A 17,954-nucleotide genomic window follows, 5' to 3' on the forward strand; every position below is an offset into this window, starting at 1 on the left:
GCAAGCGCATTCAAGTCGAGGGCAGATTCAGGTAAAAGGAGTTTTAAAATGCCCCCACTAGTCAAAAGCAGTTCTGCATGTCCATTAGGCCGCGCATGCTCCTGGGCACAATATCTCGGACTCAGCAACTGCTTCCAGGTGTCGCCCTGCTGAGCAAGAAAGCACGTGTCGCGGGAACAGGAAAGACCTAAGACGCGATCTTCTTGCAAGGCTAATCTTCCAGACTGTTTATTTTCTTTCGAACACCAGAGCTCGCGCCTCTCCTGCCTCTTCCTTTGCCGGCACCGCGCGCTCCGTGACCAGACTTCGCTACAGGGGGCCCCCGCCTATAGAGATAGTCTTTGTTTGCCAATGAACGCGCTTGTAGCGTCGAGGGGCTGAAGACGATGGTGAGGAAGTGGAAAATTGATAAGACGGGGCAATGTCAAAACTAAATTGCAGTGTTGTCGATTAAAGCAGGTTTGAGTGTCAACGGAAACAATTGTTTGCTCGTCACCGACGTTAACTGTGAAGGGTTTGGGTTTGCGGTCTAAAAAAATACGGTCCTGTATACGGAGGCCCCAGCGTCGGTCGAGTAGCGTCGGTCTGCAGAAATACATGGGATGTCGCATTCATGTTCTTGAAGGTGAAGGGTGTTTCTGGGGGGTCTTGTACGTGGCGAGGCTGGACAGGTCAAAGCGCAGTGAACGAGTGTTGCAGTCGCAGGAGGAATGAGGGAGCGTCCCAGGTCGTGGAGAGAGAGATGGGCTACATGGACGAGTTCGGCTGGAAGTCGCAGGGTGGTACCATAAACGAGCTGGGCTGGGGAACTCTGCGAGTCTTCCTTAAAAGCAGCACGGAGACTAAAGTACTACTGGAAGGACATCAACCCATTTTGCAGAGTCGTCATGATGGGCCATGAGTGTCGCCTTCAGTTGTCTGTGTAGACGCTCGGTAAGTTCGTTGGCTTGCGTAATGAATACCGAAGCGGTTAGTCAGTTTTGGGAAGAGTGCGCTCTCGAAATGTCGACCTTTATGAATTGTAATCTCGGATGGGAAGCCGAATTGGGATATCAGTGTGCTTACAAGAGCATCTGCAACAGCTTCTGCCGTGATATCTGGCAGTGGCGCGACTTCAGACCATCGAGTAAAACGATCGACCGTGGTTAAGGCGTAGGGATCTTGTCTTGATGGAGAAAGGTCCGAAGATATCAATATGAACATTCGGGAAACGTTCAGTGGGCGGGAGGAATGACTGTAGATGACTTTGAATGTGGCGATGTACCTAGCTCATTGGCAATCCATACACGAGCGTGCCCGGGCATGCCCGCACGTCGATATTGATACCTGGCCAGACGTAGCGCTCAGCGACGAGCCTTTGGGAAGCCCTAATTCCAGGTTGAGCGAGAGAATGTAAATGTTCAAAGATGCGGCGTCTGAGATGTGGAACGAAGGGGGCGAGAGTGAATACGTAACAAGTGAGGAGCGCATCGTCCTTGCACTGAAAATGTCGCAGGTCCAAGCTGCTTGTTGATCTTAGGTGCTGAAGTTCGTTTTGCTGCGCGATGGCCAATACTTGCGAAACACCCGTTGTTGCGATGGCTTCGACTCGGCTGAGCGCGTCTGCTAAAATTTTTAATGCTCCTTTGACGGGTTGAAATTTCACAGAGAACTCGGCGAGATAAGCTAGTTGCCTTATTTCGCTAAGGGAATATGTCACTCTTGCAGAGCCGAAAACACGGATGAGGGACTTGTGGTCTGTAAACAAGGTGAAACGGCGGCCTTCGAGGAAGCAGCGGAAGTGCTTGACGGATAGGTAAGCTGGTAAAAGTTCGCGTCTGGAAGCGCTGTACATTGTCTTTGCTTCTGACAATTTTTTTTAGAAGAAACCGAGTGGATGTCAAGCGCCAGCCATGTACTGCTGAGGCACTGCACCGACGGCAATGTCAAAAGCATCCATCATGACGGCAGTGGGGGCCTCCGTAGGTGGGTGTACAAGCAAAGTCGCGTTCGCCAGTTGCGCTTTAATCTAAGTGAAGGCTTTGTCTGATGGCTCTGACCACTTAAGATGTGGGCTTGGGGGTGTTGAGGAGAGTCGGAAGGTTTGATTATAGCAGCGCAAGATGGAATAAAACGTCCCTAAAAGCTCACCAAACCAAGGAAACGTAACTGCCGCATTGAAGTGGGGCGAGGAAAGTTGGTGATAGCCTCGACTATGGAAGGAAGCGGTCTGATGCCTTCGTCGGCCAGGAGATCACCGAGTATTTGATAGGAGAAGCACCACAGTCGCGCTTGGTTGTCTATGACTAGACCGTGAGAATGAAGGCGATGGAAGCGAAGTCGTAGGTGCTTAACAAGCTTATTTAATGAAGTATACTAGCCACGAAGATGTCATCGACTGAGGCGCAAACAAACGGCAGCCCGCGAACCGTCATCAGTGAAGCGCTGAAATGTCTGCGTGGCATTCTTCAGGCCGAAAGGCAACCGCAGGAACTCGGAGGCCGAACGACGTTGTGATCGCCGTCTCTGCGATGTCCTTTGGAGCCATAGGAATTTGCTGGTACGCTTTGGCTAGGTGGATCTTGGAAAGAAATCTGGGCGCTGTGGAGACTGACAGTTAAGCCCTGGATGTTTGTTAGACGGTACCGATCAGGAATTGTAGCAGAGTTCAACGTGCGACAATGTCCGCAAGGGCGCCAACCTCCGGTCTTTTTGGGCACCATGTGAAGGGAGCACCAGGAGCTGCTGGAGGGACGAGCAAAGCCGATTCTAACAAGCTCGAACTCGTTCCTGGCGATGCGTAGCCTCTGGTGCGAGCCGGCGTAGCGATGCTTGGCATGGTGGGCTTTCGATAAATATATGATGCTGAACACTGAAGCACTAGTTTAGTCCAGTCGAGGAACGCAGTTAAAGACGTGGGCTCATGAAGGAGGGCGACAAATGGCTACACTACCGCACGTTGCACCGTCAAGGCTAATGGAGCGACCGGAGAAGGTTTGCCAGCTATGCTGGATGCGGTAGTGTAATCTAGAATCCTCTTGCCGGCCATTTCAACGAGGAGGCCGAAATGTGAGAAGTCGGCACATGGCTAACAGAAGAAACAGAATAGCCGCCGGAAAGGTTAACGAGGCCGAGGGTGAGCGATTTACGACGGGAAACGGGAGTGCTCGAACTATTCACGACTCAATTGCATAATGGATGTGCAGCGTTTGTCCTCCGCTTTTGCCGGCAACACGTTCACCTCAGCATCTGTGTCAACGAGAAATTCCAGTCAGAGCCAGAGACGAACAAAAGGCGGCTGCAGTTTTCCGGGGTTCACTTGCCATCGCTAGTGCTACTGAAGATAGTTTCCCGTCCAAGAACAAGGTCGTCTGCACCACCATGCCGAAAGGCCAAAACGTCGATGGTACCAGCATAGGGATGAGACCTGGTTAGGAGATTGCTCGTGAGAGCAGCGGTGAGTCGGCGACGGTGACCTACGTAGGGCGAACACGTCGGTTGGTGGACATAAGTGCAGTAGCGACGAGATTCGAGGGGTGATCAATATCCTTGTGAAGCGCCGAAAATCCACCGTGCTGTAGGACCGAAGAATCGGCAGTGGTATGCTGATTTGGAAACGATCGCGAAGTAGGTGGGTGAACCTTGGCGTTGTCGGTTTCGGCCGCGGTAACTTGGGGAAGCGACGAGGTTTGCAGATGACACCTTGCAGAGTTTGTCTGCCAAAGACGCCAGAGCAGAAAGGCTACAGTCTGATGCGCCTAGTAGCACCATTTGGAGAGCAAGTGGGAGGCGCTTGAGAAGCGACTCATCGAAGGTGGCGGCTTGTGAACCAAGTAGATGCTGCACATGTCGAAAAAGCTAGGATGGCTGATGATCGCCGAGCTCTGTGGGGGATTGGAACTTTTGCAGGCAGCGTCTCTGAGAAAGCACCGTGCGCTCCAGGATAGCGGTCTTGAGGGTGTCGTAAGGCGACGTCACCAGGTAAGGCAAGCTAGTAATTGGGCGTAGTGGGTCTGCTGAGAGGTTACGTGTGCGACTTGTAAGCTTGCCTCCACTTGAAGGAACCCGTTGTCAGAATGCCGGTGGCTGCACGGCGGCATCTTGACAGCGTAGTCTACCACAGGGATAGAAAGACGAGCAGCGATGCCCAGCTGAGCCGTCGAGGCGTCGTCGGAAGGTGCGGCTGTGTCCGTGGTCCGAGGTCACCATTGTCGCGGAGACGGGAAGACCTAAGGCGCGACCTTCTTGCAAAGTTAACCCTTCATACTGATTATTGTTTCGGACGAAGAGCCCACGCCCCTCCTGCCTCCTGTTCTTTCGCCGAAACCACGCGACCCGTGGCCAGACTTCGCCACAGAGGAAAGAAATTGTTACAGGCACAGGTAGCGATACAAGAAATATAGAAGTTTTGATTAAAAAAAGGTTATGGAGGTGTGTAAGAAAAAAGGCTAGGACGAAAAACGTGTACAGTGTACTTGATTAATTCAAGCAGGCTAGGTGACTACCCCCACTCCGATTTAAAGGGGATGCCAATAAATTATCACAGGCCATTCGCGCGCTCTACACACAGCAGTGGACTACACTGTACACAAAGCCGCGATGTGGTTCAAGATCACGAAGGCGTACAGATGAAAATCCATAGATGACAGTCACGCACAGAAAACAGGAAAAAATCTGCTTCATCCCACATGGCATACGTATTAAAGACGAGTATGATACACATATTAGACAACAATTGCACATGAATACATATGCTGAAAGTTGGTTGAGCTTGCGTAACTACGCCAAATGTGGTGCTTAGTGCGCGATTACTGTGCATTTTTCTCGAAATAGATGTTCCAGTGCGTGAAACGCTTTTCAGTGTGCTGTTTTTGGTGGCCAAAAGCCGAGCAATCGTACGAGGGTGAACGGTCGACGGGGTTTAATTGAGAGACGCTTTTTTGAGTCCTCTTTAGTAGTGATTACACCTGTTTGGTGTCTCATCTGTGAAGAGTCATTTCTTCCTGGTTCTATAATGTTTACCTGGAAATATATTTTGGTTAATTAATGACTCCCCTTTGTGTTGCCTTCACTGTACTACACATGCTTTGCGATTCGGTGGCAAGCTTGCGCTTCGGATTATGTTCCAAGAGATCTCATCTCATTATCGTTCGTGTTTTCCACCCCTCTTCTGTTGTGTCCGTGTCTGCAAGCCTAACCCCCTTTTCTGCATTATGAATCCTTGCCAACTAGCTCAGCTTTCTGTCGTTTTATTAACTCATTACTTTACGTATTAGGATATGGCAATACTGAATGACAAATGGACGAGTAAATCGCCGTCTGCATGAACTTTATGGCTCTTGTGCACGTGGGCAGTCCTGGCTCAGAAGCAAAGAGCACCGGTGGGACGCGTTGAGCGCGCGTGTTTTGGCCGTTGCCACGCTCTTCCTTCCGCGCGCGTGTGTGTGTGTGTGTGTTCTTGACACTGCAACGCTTTTCGTTACAATCCAACAGAGCCGCAAACAGGCGAGAAAGAAGGCGGCGCCGACTCACTTGGCAACGCAGTGTCCGGCGGTGACCACGTGCTGCCGGGAGACGAGCGTTCCGCCGCACCGGCTGCCGGCAACTTGGATGAACGCCTGCCAGGGAAACTGGCCGAACTCTGCCTCCTTGCCTCCCACGATACGGCTGATACGACCGCCACTGCGGCCGCAGTCTGCAAGAAGACGCAGTAAGACGCGGCAAGCACACTGCACAACCCACGCGTTGACACCGGAAACCGCATTCTAGATCGATAACCGTCTTTCATACTAGAGGTTATACGTTCAGTACTCGGTGGCGTGACGTCCACTGCGGATGCGACGATGCATGCGACATCTATGTGGCGCGGAAACGTGGGGAGTGCGTCATTGCTTTTGTCACGTCCTTTCCGGCTCGCTTCAGCCGATCATTGTTCCTTCAAAGTGGTAGTGTACGAAAGTGAAAAAAAAATTAAATTATGGGGTTTTACGTCCGAAGGCCCACGATACGGCGGTAAGATTAAACCTTACTGTCCCGACGTGGGAGCCGCCTGCGTCAACGTAAGGGTTGATCTTCAGGAACTCAATAAAGTTCGTCATACCATACATGTGGTTTCACGTGCCAAAACCACGACATGATTATGAGGCACGCCGCAGTGGGGGACTCCGGAAATTCGGAGCACCTGGGGTTCTTTAACGTGCACGTAAATCTAAGTACACGGGTGTTTTCGCATTTCTCCCCCATCGAAATGCAGCCGCCGTGGCCGGGGTTTGATCCTGTGACCTCGTGCTTGGCAGCTCAACACCACAGCCACTAAGCAACCACGGCCGGACTCCGAAAGTGTGGAATTGATACGACACCAAGTTAAATTAATTTAAAGGGACACTAAAGCGAAACAATAAATCAGTTTAGACTAATGAAGCATTGTTTGAGAAACCTGCAGGCAGTCATTTAAAAAAATAGTTTGATCATTAGATGAAAAATGAAGGTCCAAGTATCAGTATTTGAATTTCGTGCCGAAACCCCAGCGCCTGTACGTCAGCGTGATGTCAAGGATACCAAAGTATCTTTTCGCATTTGGGCAGCGTTGGCTGAATAAAGGTTCCCGAAACTTGCCATGCTTAATATCTGGTTCCTTTAGAACACAATGTAGTCAATGTACCGCTATATATAATTAGTAGGCCCTAGAAGATGCCATCAAAATCCAAGACGTCACAGCCCCCAGATGCGGGAACTTAAGTAGGCGTCGCTACCGGTATTTCATTCTTGCGCTTTTTCTGGCTTACCAAACGTCTTCTCGTTCTAAGAGTGATGTTTTTGGTGTTGTGGAACGGTAATTTACTGATGTAGAAGAAACCATTTTTCACTTTAGTGTCCCTTTAAAGCACTCCAAGATGAAACATTCATACTGTGCGGAAGAAGGAGTGGCGGATCCATCGTCACGTGACGGCAACTTCTGGCAGTTGCATATCGACTGCTCTTTCGGCGAATATTTTTTTCAGATTATATACCCTTAAGAAAAAAAAATGCGTTTTTGTTCATACCACTCGCGAATCATTTGCATCGATGTCGCCGATCGACGCCACTTAACTACATGGGAGTGCTAGTATTTGCAACGCTACTCAACTAACCAGAACGCTAATCAGATGCACGCGACACTATGAGACTATATACACTTCTTCCATTCACTGTCACGTAAAGAACGACACGCAGTTTCACAATTCCCGATGCAAGGTGTTTGGGGAGAGCAAGAGCGCTATTTCTCTCTCTCTCTCTCTCTCCGATTCCCTTCCGACACAGCTCTCCACACGGAAAAAGAGTGCGCGGCGCAGACACCTAACGCTCCCTAAACACAACGCGAGACCGTCACCTGCATCTGTCAAGTACCACGCTCAAAGGTGCGTGGGTCAGTGCCAGAGCCCGTGCAACATGGCGTCAACCAGCAGCCATCTTAGTGGCTTAACTACGTTGCTTAGTGTTCAGTAACGTTTTGTGCAGCTATTGGTGCTCAGGGCCCGTTTTATGCTGCCTTAAGATTAGTTGAATATTTACCGTTCCTGTTTTGCGAGTACTTGGGGCCGAAACTGCCCGTCTTCTATACGAAATTTTCTCGTGTTATAATCCCGTACCACAATTCCAAAAGAACGCTCGCTTTTTCGGCCCCGTCAATAAAAGCTGGCTTCGGATTATGTTCCACAAAAATACTCGCATCAGGCTTTGCGCGTGGAGACTGGAGCCAAGCATAATGCTGAACTAGGGAAGGATAGGTGGGCTGGTTCGTTATGCATTGCAGTAACGAAACTTTGAGCGCAGCAAAAGACGAGCTGTTGTGTTCTTTTTTAGACTTTTGCTGCGCTCCAAGTTTCTTTACTGTAGCCCTGAGGTTTTCAGGAAAGTACGCGGTTAATGGACTATGATAGCTTATTTCACTTATCGATAATGTTCATATAGCAAGATACGTGTGTTAGGCAGCAGCGATGTTATGAACTGTAGCAGTGCGCGATTTGAGAGGCGAGATTTATCTACAGACAACCGCACAAGGATGGTAAATGTATGCAAGACAAACTAATTTTTAAAAAATAACCCTGGAATTCTACGTGCAAAACCATTGATCTGATTATGAGGCACGCCATAATGGGGGGGCTCCGGAAACATTTCGATCACATGGGGTTCTTTATCGTGCAGCCGATGCACATGGAAGACAGGAACGTTCACGTCTGCTTTTATGTGGCCGAAGGACTCTCACACATGGAATGACGAGGTACTATATATATTCGAGTATGTTATAAAAATATTGAACAGAAATGGCGCACAATTAAAATGCTGAACACCTTATCACACGCCATCAGATCTCACTCATTGGAGTGAGCAACTCAATATTATTACTTATGATCCGAATGTTTTCCAAAAAACGTTCTCAGCAGTTTTACCGTGACTTCCCTTCCTCGCTGACAATCACGTTTTATTACCTCTTTACAAAATATTGCAACAGATGCACGTAATTCTAATTTGTTGGTTTAGATTTTTATGTCCTTGCTTGAAAGCGCAATGTACGCTGACAATCACGTTTCATTACCTCTTTACAAAATATAGCCAACCGGGACTATAACAGGGGCCACGCCACCGCAGTTGCGATGTTGCTCTCACCGTTTGCATTTGTACAGGTGCTGGTGACTGGGCTTGGTCTGACGCCTATTGCTTCGACTCGGCTCTTCAAGATAAAGGACTGATGGTGTGCTGACGCATCAACTAGGACCGCCGCCCTTGGAATGGAACAGTGCGTCCTATCCTCGAGCCGGCCGCTACCTACACCGCCACTTCTGGACACGGGAGCACCCTTCGTTTGGCAACATGGAACATTGTCAGCTGATCCGCAGTGTGAAAAGGGCGCCAACATCTTCGACACATCGGGCCACGCCACCGCAGTTGCGATGTTGCTCTCACCGTTTGCATTTGTACAGGTTAGCTACCACGATTCCTACGCCTTTCGTGATAACAATGTCTGTCTTGTTGCGGTGTCGTGGCCACCCGATTGTTGCAAGCGTTTTCGTTCCGCGGCTTTGTACCTGTGGCGTCGTTTGCTCTTAGGTGGTGATATTGAGTCGAACCCTGGTCCGATGACAAAGGCGCAGGAGGAGAAGCTTGACTTAGTGTGCAATGCAATTAGGCGTCTCGAGACAAATAACGCGAGCCTTCTAGAATCTGTAAATAAAGTTCTAGAAATGCATAGCAGCCTTAAGAATGACTTAGACGCGCTAACTAAACGCGTCGATGACCTTGAATCTAAACGTGTACCTATGCCTCCAACGCAACTTCCAGAAACCTGTGACAGCAACGTTCGCAAACTCCAAGAGAAAATTGATGACCTCGAAAACCATTCACGACGATCGAATGCACTGTTTTTTGGCATTGCAGACACCGACCATTCAGAAACGTGGGACAGTACCGAGGCTATAGTTCGAGAATTTTGTAAAAATAAACTGGGGGTTTCAGTACAGTCTATTGCCAGGGCCCACCGCCTGGGTCGGTTCTCAGCCGAGAAAAATCGGCCAATAATAGCTAAATTCTACAATGAAAAAGAAATCGAGACGCTGCTCAGCAATGGCAGCAAGCTGAAGGAAACATTTCAGGATAGCACGGGACTACTCTGTTGCCGTGCGCGATAAGCGCCGGAAGCTTTGGCAGTTCTCGAAGTCAATAAAAAAGGAGGGTGATCGTCCCCGCCTTGCTTTCACCAAGCTCATTCTAAATGACGCTTACGTCTGGGACACGGATGCCAACTGCGCAGTCCGTTTACAAACATCTGGAAATGATGCGCCAGAGGCAGAGGACGGCGCCCACGGAAGTGCTGATGAATGACACAATCATTCTCCTGCCTCAGCTCAAGTAATGAACCCTTCTTTGCCGTCAGTTCATAAGCCTTGCCATAATGCTGCATTAACTTTCCTCTATACAAATACCAGAAGTATCCTCTCTAAAGCTGTTCCCATTTCCTCGCTTATCGATTCATGCTCTGCATCCTTAATCGCGTTCACGGAAACGTGGCTTACGGACAATGTTCCCGACGACAGCATTTTTGTTACCGAGGCGACGTTTAACATATTTCGCTGCGACAGGTCAAATCGGAGAGGTGGTGGTGTTCTGTTGGCAATAAAAAAAGAATTATCATGTGTACCCATCATAATTTCTACGTTTCTTGAATGTGTATGGGTGTTGTTAAACGGTAGCAGTACTGACATACTTGTTGGTGTTTTTTATCGCCCCCCTGATATGGCCGGTACTTTTGTTGAAGAGTTCTATCGCATTTTGAGTGAAGTGTGTAACCGATTTCTAAAATGTGTGTTACTAATATTTGGGGTTTTTAATTATCCACGCATCAATTGGGCAACTCTATCTGTCACGGAGAGTGAAAGAGAATCGAATGCATTTCTTCAGTCATGTCTAGATTTTTCATTATCCCAACTTATCATGCAACCCACACGGCGCACTGCCACATGCTCCAGTATTCTTGACCTAATCCTTACTAATATCCCTGACATTTGCGCCAACATTGGTCACCTAGATGGGCTCTCCGATCATGACGTCATTACTGGGGACATTGTTTGTCGGCATAACAGTAGGAAGATCATTGAAAAAAAAAATTAAATGCTATAGCAGAGCTAACTTTGATGGAATGAATGCACAATTATCTCTTTTTGCCGACCAGTTTCTTAATGACTTCTTGTCCCGTACAGTTGAAAACTGGGTGGCGTTCAAAAATATGTTTACTGACGTCGTTAACAAATATATACCGTCCATAACAATTAGGAGTAGGAGTTCTACGCCATGGTTCAACAAGCAACTTCGGCGTCTAAACAGCAAAAAAAAGCGATTGTACAGGCAAGCCCAGAAATCCAGTCTTGCACCATCGTGGCTTAAATACAAACAGTGCGACGAATACCAAGAGTTACTTAAATCCAGTCGCCGTCACTTTTTCAACCACGACCTGTCATCTATGCTGACTAACAATCCTCGTAAATTTTGGCAAGTAATAAATCCAAGCAATCACCCCGATGTTGTGCTTACCGATCCCACAGGCGCCACTGTTCCCGAGTCAAAGTGTGCACAAATATTAAACAATGCATTCTCGTCCGTGTTCACCCGCGAGGACGTCACTTCATGCCCAAACATAGGTACACTTTCCGATATCATCATGCCGCAGATAAATATTACCGAGTCCGGTATCATGTCACTAGTTAATAATCGTAAGGTATCATCTGCATCTGACCACGTTGGGTTCAACAACAAGTTGCTCAAAAGTACATCGCAAAGCATTTCGGGAATCTTGTGCGCTCTTTTTTCACAGTCATTATCATCCGGCCAAATTCCTAATGACTGGCGTACAGCCAAGGTCATACCAATTTTTAAATCTGGCGATCGCTCATCACCGCTTAACTACCGGCCTATTTCGTTAACTAGCACCGTTTGCAAACTACTCGAACATATCATACATTCTCAAATCATAAAACACTTAGAAGAACATAACATAATCTTCAAATACCAGCACGGCTTTCGCAAGGGATATTCATGCGATGGGCAACTTGCAGGGTTTACTAATGACTTGCTTTCATGTATTGACGCTGGCAACCAAGTCGACGCGATATTCTTAGATTTTTCCAAAGCTTTTGACCGCGTTCTTCACCACAGGCTACTACTGAAACTTAAACATTTTAACATTGACGCACAAGTCATTGCATGGATAAAAGATTTCTTGTCTTTTCGAACTCAATTCACAAATATTAATCATTGCAACTCCCCTTTTATTCCTGTCACGTCCGGCGTTCCACAAGGGAGCGTGCTTGGCCCTTTGCTTTTTCTAATTTACATTAATGACTTGCCTAACTGCATGTCGTCCAGAGTAAGACTGTTCGCCGATGATTGCGTAATTTACCGTACCATTTCTACTGACACTGACCATCAAGCTTTGCAGTCAGACCTCAACGCAATAAACAGATTGTGTTCAGACTGGCAAATGACCCTAAATCACACTAAAACTAAGTGCATGTCATTTACGCACTCCTCTTCCCGTATTCCAACTTCATACTTTATAGGTAACAATGTTGTCGAACTTACTACCACGTACAAATACTTAGGAATCAACTTGCAATCGGATCTAACATGGCATCATCACATCAACGTTACTCTTGCATCTGCTAACCGTACTTTCGGAATCATGAAACACAGACTAAAGCAAGCGCCTTCACACCTAAAGAAACTCGCGTACACCACGTTAATCAGGCCTAAAATTGAATATGCATGTGCCATCTGGGACCCGAGCCAAGAGTACATTATACGTAACATTGAATCCCTGCAAAGCCGTGCTGCTCGCTTCATTTTTTCAGATTTTTCTCCGTACTCCAGTGTTACATCTTTAAAAATTCGTGCCGAACTGCCTCCGCTATCACTACGACGGAAACACGCCCGCCTATCTCTCTTTCACAAACTTTATCATCATGATCGTTTGCGCGACGACTTCTTTCAGTCACCCCCTGTCATTTTTCCTCGCCGTGATCACCCCTGCAAAGTCAAACGCCCAGCTTGCCACTCGGCCCATTACGCACAATCATTCATCCCCAAAACCATAGCTGACTGGAATAACCTACCATCTGATATTGCCACTGAAGTTAACACCGATCAATTTCATCAAATGCTGTGGAATCATATCAGAATTTGACGTCTCTACGCGTCCTTGGTGTTAGCTATTTCTTTTTCGGGGCTAATTTAATACCTTTGTATCTTGTTTGACATCGTATTGCAGTTTTTTCTCTTTTTGTGTTATCCTTGAACCCCCGGTGTATCAATTTTCACACTTTATTCTTATCTTTATCCGAACTTTAATCCACTTCCAATATTGGTGTATGCGTATTTTGTGGTGTTCCTACTATGTTTGCTGAATTGTTTATTCTTACTATTTTTTTCGCATATTCTTATTAGTATGTTTCGTGTGCCCCCCCTATGTAATACCCTCTCCAAGAGGGCCTTTAGGGTATTTGAATAAATAAATAAATAAATAAATAAATAGATAAATAGCAACAGATGGACGTAATTCGAATTTGTTGGTTTAGATTTTTATGTTCTTGCTTGAAAGCGCAATGTACGGGTGCAGACAAGTAAGGAGGTACTTTCTGGAGGCTATTCCCGTTATCAAATCTTAGGTGGAGCTCGAATAACGCAGTTATACCGCAGAACCATACAAAGAAATTCTAAGTGAACCTAAGGACTGCAAAGCGAGCAGTGGAGAGCGAGTCCATGAGGATTACGAAATGGAAATACAACACTATGAATTATGGGTCGAAATCTGAAGGAAGATTAGATTAATGGAAGCCTATCTTGACTGGCCGCATGTATTGGGGGGGGTAATATAGTGGGTGCCAATGTAAAAAAATAAAGGAAAGCGCGGGAGGTAGATAATTAGATCACGTCAGGTCAGAAAATGTGCAGTTCGGATTCAGCAAAAATTAAATTACCTGAATTTACGTCTAAGTACGACTATCCCGGAGAGCTGCCGCAGTTGGGCCGCTGAGTAACGTACAGGCAACTGGGCCAAAACAGCAGGATCTGCAAGCGCGTGCCAAACTGCATTCTTGCGCCTTTTAACGAAGTGCCTTCTGTCAAGACATGACAATGCGCATGCGCGCCCTGCAATGCACGTGCGCATGTCCCTACGCCCATTTCTTGCTAGCGTGCCGTAGGAATCGTGATTGCAGAAACATCACGCTTGAAGAGCCTGCCCTCCTTTTCAGCCGGGGGACCCTTACAAAAATGACTTTAGACTGTCTATAGAAAGTCTATAGACTTTTCATAGACGACCTTTCCTTTCTATAGATTTGGACTTTTGTTGATATAAAGTCTATAGACTGTCTATAGACGAAAGTCGATAAAGTTTCTATTTCTTTTTGTCTATTCGCAGTCTATAGACGGTCTATAGAAAAAAGTCGATAAGGTGTTTGTTTCCTTTTTGTCTGCTTCCCCTCTATAGAATGCCTACAGACGAAAGTCGACACAGTCTCTATCTATTTTTGTCCATACTTTGTCTTTAGACTTTCTATAGACGAAAGTCGATAGGGTTTCTATTTCTTTTTGTCTATTCGCAGTCTATAGACGGTCTATAGAAAAAAGTCGATAAGGTGTTTGTTTCCTTTTTGTCTGCTTCCCCTCTATAGAATGCCTACAGACGAAAGTCGACACAGTCTCTATTTTTGTCCATACTTTGTCTTTAGACTTTCTATAGACGAAAGTCGATAGGGTTTCTATTTCTTTTTGTCTATTCCCAGTCTATAGACGGTCTATAGAAAAAAGTCGATAAGGTGTTTGTTTCCTTTTTATCTGCTTCCCCTCTATAGAATACCTACAGACGAAAGTGGATACAGTCTCTATCTATGTTTGTCCATACTTTGTCTATAGACTTTCTATAGACGAAAGTCGATAGGGTTTCTATTTCTTTTTGTCTAATCGCAATCTATAGATGGTCTATAGAAAAAAGTCGATAAGGTGTTTGTTTCTTTTTTGTCTGCTTCCCCTCTATAGAATACCTACAGACGAAAGTAGACACAGTCTCTATCTATCTTTGTCCATACTTTGTCTATAGACTTTCTATAGAAGAAAGTCGATAGGGTTTCTATTTATTTTTGTCTATTCGCAGTCTATAGACGGTCTATAGAAAAAAGTCGATAAGGTGTTTGTTTCCTTTTTATCTGCTTCCCCTCTATAGAATACCTGCAGACGAAAGTGGATACAGTCTCTATCTATTTTTGTCCATACTTTGTCTATAGACTTTCTATAGACGAAAGTCGATAGGGTTTCTATTTCTTTTTGTCTACTCTCAGTCTATAGACGGTCTATAGAAAAAAGTCGATAAGGTGTTTGTGTCTTTTTTGCCTACTTCCCCTTTATGGACTACCTATAGACGAAAGTGGATACAGTCTCTATCTATTTTTGTCCATACTTTGTCTATAGACTTTCTATAGACGAAAGTCGATAAGGTTTCTATTTCTTTTTGTCTACTCGCTGTCTATAGACGGTCTATAGAAAAAGTCGATAAGGTGTTTGTTTCTTTTTGTCTATTTCCCCTCTATGGACTACTTTTAGACGAACGTCGATACAGTGTCTATTTATTTTTGTCCATATACTTTGTATATAGACTTTCTGTAGACGATAGTCGATAAGATTTCTATTTCTTTTTGTCTACTCGCCGTCTATAGACGGTCTATAGAAAAAATTCGATAGGGAGTTTGTTTCTTCTTTGTCTACTTCCCCTCTATATGGGCTACCTGTAGACGAAAGCCGATACAGTTTCTATTTATTTTTGTCCATACTTTGTCTGTTGACTCTCTATATTATGGACAATAGTCGACAAGGTTTCTATTTTTTTCTCTACTCCTGGTGTATTGAATGTCTATAGAAGAAAGTCGATAATATGTAATTCCGAGTTCCCAACCCCCCGCCCTCTGCGAACGCGATGATATGGCACTGGTTCATGCACGACGGCACCGCAACCCTGGCGCGGCGGGCAAACCGTGCAGACTGCTAGTCTGCGTTCGGTGCAGCTGCAGCGAACGAGGATCGCGGCGGAGCAGGCACCGTCCGAGTCACCAAGGTCTTCCAGGCACCCGAAGGTCCTAAACCTGGCTGCTTCCCGGACGTACACTTCGCGAAGACCAGGTGGTGAAGATCAGATGGTGAAGATGTGGCAAAGGGGGTGAATAAGTGGCGAAAGCCCGCAGACCAGGTTTTGAATTCACCACCTCTGAGTTGTCGTGGTCTTGCATGTCTATAGATTAACAATAGACAAACATCGTTAATCTGGGCCCAACCCGTGTACGCTGTAACCAAGCGCAGGTACCGGTGGATAATACATAGCTGCATTTGATATAAGCCACTAAAGTTGTATACTGCTGAGATTGCTATAGAGCCTATTTGTAGACTTTAGTATACACATAGTGTATACCTCCGCATTTGTTGACCACATATGATCTACGTAGTCACTCTCGGCAATCCCAAGACAGTCTTCACAGTTGTCGCATCACTTTTGCGGCAGTAGAATAACGGAAGCAAAACGCCGATCCAATTGTTAAAATATATGTTATGAACGCCAGCTTCAGATACAAGTGGATTCGAAACAGGCATCAAGCTAACAGCAAAGACACTCGTAATGTTTGTAGCTGACAACGCGGACTTTGTGAATGTGCCATGAACCGATGTCGCGCATGTGGTGTTCGCGTTGTGTGTCGTCCGATTCTCGGATACTTTTCACATTGTCTTCATATCTCGGCTGCGTCACTAACATCGGGCGACTTTTGTTGCCTAATATCCTGCACTATAAACTCATCAACGTTTCTCATTCACTTAAAATAGGTGCCAAATTCTCTGAGCCCACCCAGTATTTCGCCGGCGGTATGCCTGCGCAGCCACGCATATGAGTACCTCAATGCTGTACTGATTGCTTTGACCTATCATCGGAACAGAAAATTAGCACTAACATACGTGCGGGCATCACATTTGGCGGTACGCTGGAAGATATGCTACAAATACGCTGTATTACTCATCGACGCTGGCAATAATGCGTCTAAAACGGCTGAAGGGCACCGTAACGGCTTTTACAAACAGCGCATTCATGTTAGCGTTCCAGTCTCATACGACAGCCCACAGCGTTTGTTATAGAACCTGCCAGCGCATATCCTTCGTCCACGGAAAAAATGCATAACGGAAAAGAAAAGCCACCCGTTCCGGCGCGCATGGCGCGCAGAGAGAGAGAAAGAGACAAAGAAAAAAATGAAGGAGGAAAAGGCGCTCACACTCCTCCGAGCGCGCACGCCCTCCGCGCGGAGCTCCTGCGCATGCTCGGAGTTCTTGCGCATGCGCGGCGGTGCGCCGTCTCAACGAGCGCGCCAGGCACGTAAACGGTTGTGCCGGTGTGCGGTGTCTCCCTGAACGTTGGTGTCTGTGTATGCGTGTCTTCTTTGTGGCATCACAAGTCAACTACATTGAATGGTAAGCTTTATCAAAGACGTTTTGCGTCAATACCTCATGATTATGTGAGCGCATTTCGTGGCGCGAACCGGCTGCACGTAGCGCAGGCGACTCGGGTATAGTGTCGGTTTGTCGTTGACATGGTTTGATAACGCGCTCCTGTTCTCGCTTCTACTATACGGAATGTTTTACGGCGAGCGATCGCTCGTGCTTGTTGATTTTATCATTATAGCTTAGGTGCGTAAAAAAGGAAGTACACCATGTTTTAACTTGATACTGAGCTACCACTAAGCGGATTGTGTGTGTTGGGCAGCCAGTGTGGTAGATCTCATTTAGTGGCGCTTGATCCGGCCGCGATGAATGCTGCACCGTATGTGTAGCGAAATTCTCGTGACACGCTTTACGCATATATCTCGAAATTGTGTTAGCATCAAGAATTTTCAAACAGACAGGCATAGTTGAATAACTGCTAGCGTACTAGGATGAAAGGCCGTGTTTGATGGGCTTGCATCAGCAGTGTGTGCGCTGCCGTTTTCGCATAGTTTAAAAGTAGCAGTATCTTTATGGTTCCTGGCAACCAATCTAAATAATTTTGGGAAGTTACAGCAAGCAAAACACGAGACTTGAAGAAATATCTAGTAGAAATCTCTAGATTCACCCAATCTATTTATATGCAACCACAAACGCTTTTGGAGCATGAAACCTGCGATAAGCTTAGTCACTTGCAGCTCCGCAACTTAGCCGAAAAAATTAGAGAACAATAAATTAGTCGCTCCGGGAACACCTTTACACGTTTCAAACTGAAGGCATTGCGTTTGACGGTAGTTGGAAGATTTGTTTTTTGTCTCTTTTTTAAACAATTTAGCAGCAGAAGTTATCTTTCGAGCTATATGAAAAGCGTTAAGCGGTTTCCGATGCTTCGGCGTTCTGTAGTTTACGTGCTCTTAATCACAAGGCAGCTGCTGGCG

The 17,954-nt window shown here is 46.4% G+C and overlaps 1 protein-coding gene across 2 annotated transcripts in view; it reads right to left on the reverse strand.

Moving 5' to 3' along the window:
* LOC142583238 (tryptase-like) overlaps window positions 1-17,954 on the reverse strand; it is a 52,956-nt gene that overhangs the window by 14,471 nt on the left and 20,531 nt on the right. For both annotated transcript variants that reach the window (XM_075693627.1, XM_075693626.1), the window contains exon 5: window positions 5,512-5,674. In XM_075693627.1, the coding sequence (XP_075549742.1) occupies window positions 5,512-5,674 (163 nt within the window). The remainder of the gene's footprint in view (window positions 1-5,511; window positions 5,675-17,954) is intronic.

The sequence above is a fragment of the Dermacentor variabilis genome, chromosome 5, assembly GCF_050947875.1.
Source record: "Dermacentor variabilis isolate Ectoservices chromosome 5, ASM5094787v1, whole genome shotgun sequence".
NCBI lineage: Eukaryota > Metazoa > Arthropoda > Arachnida > Ixodida > Ixodidae > Dermacentor > Dermacentor variabilis.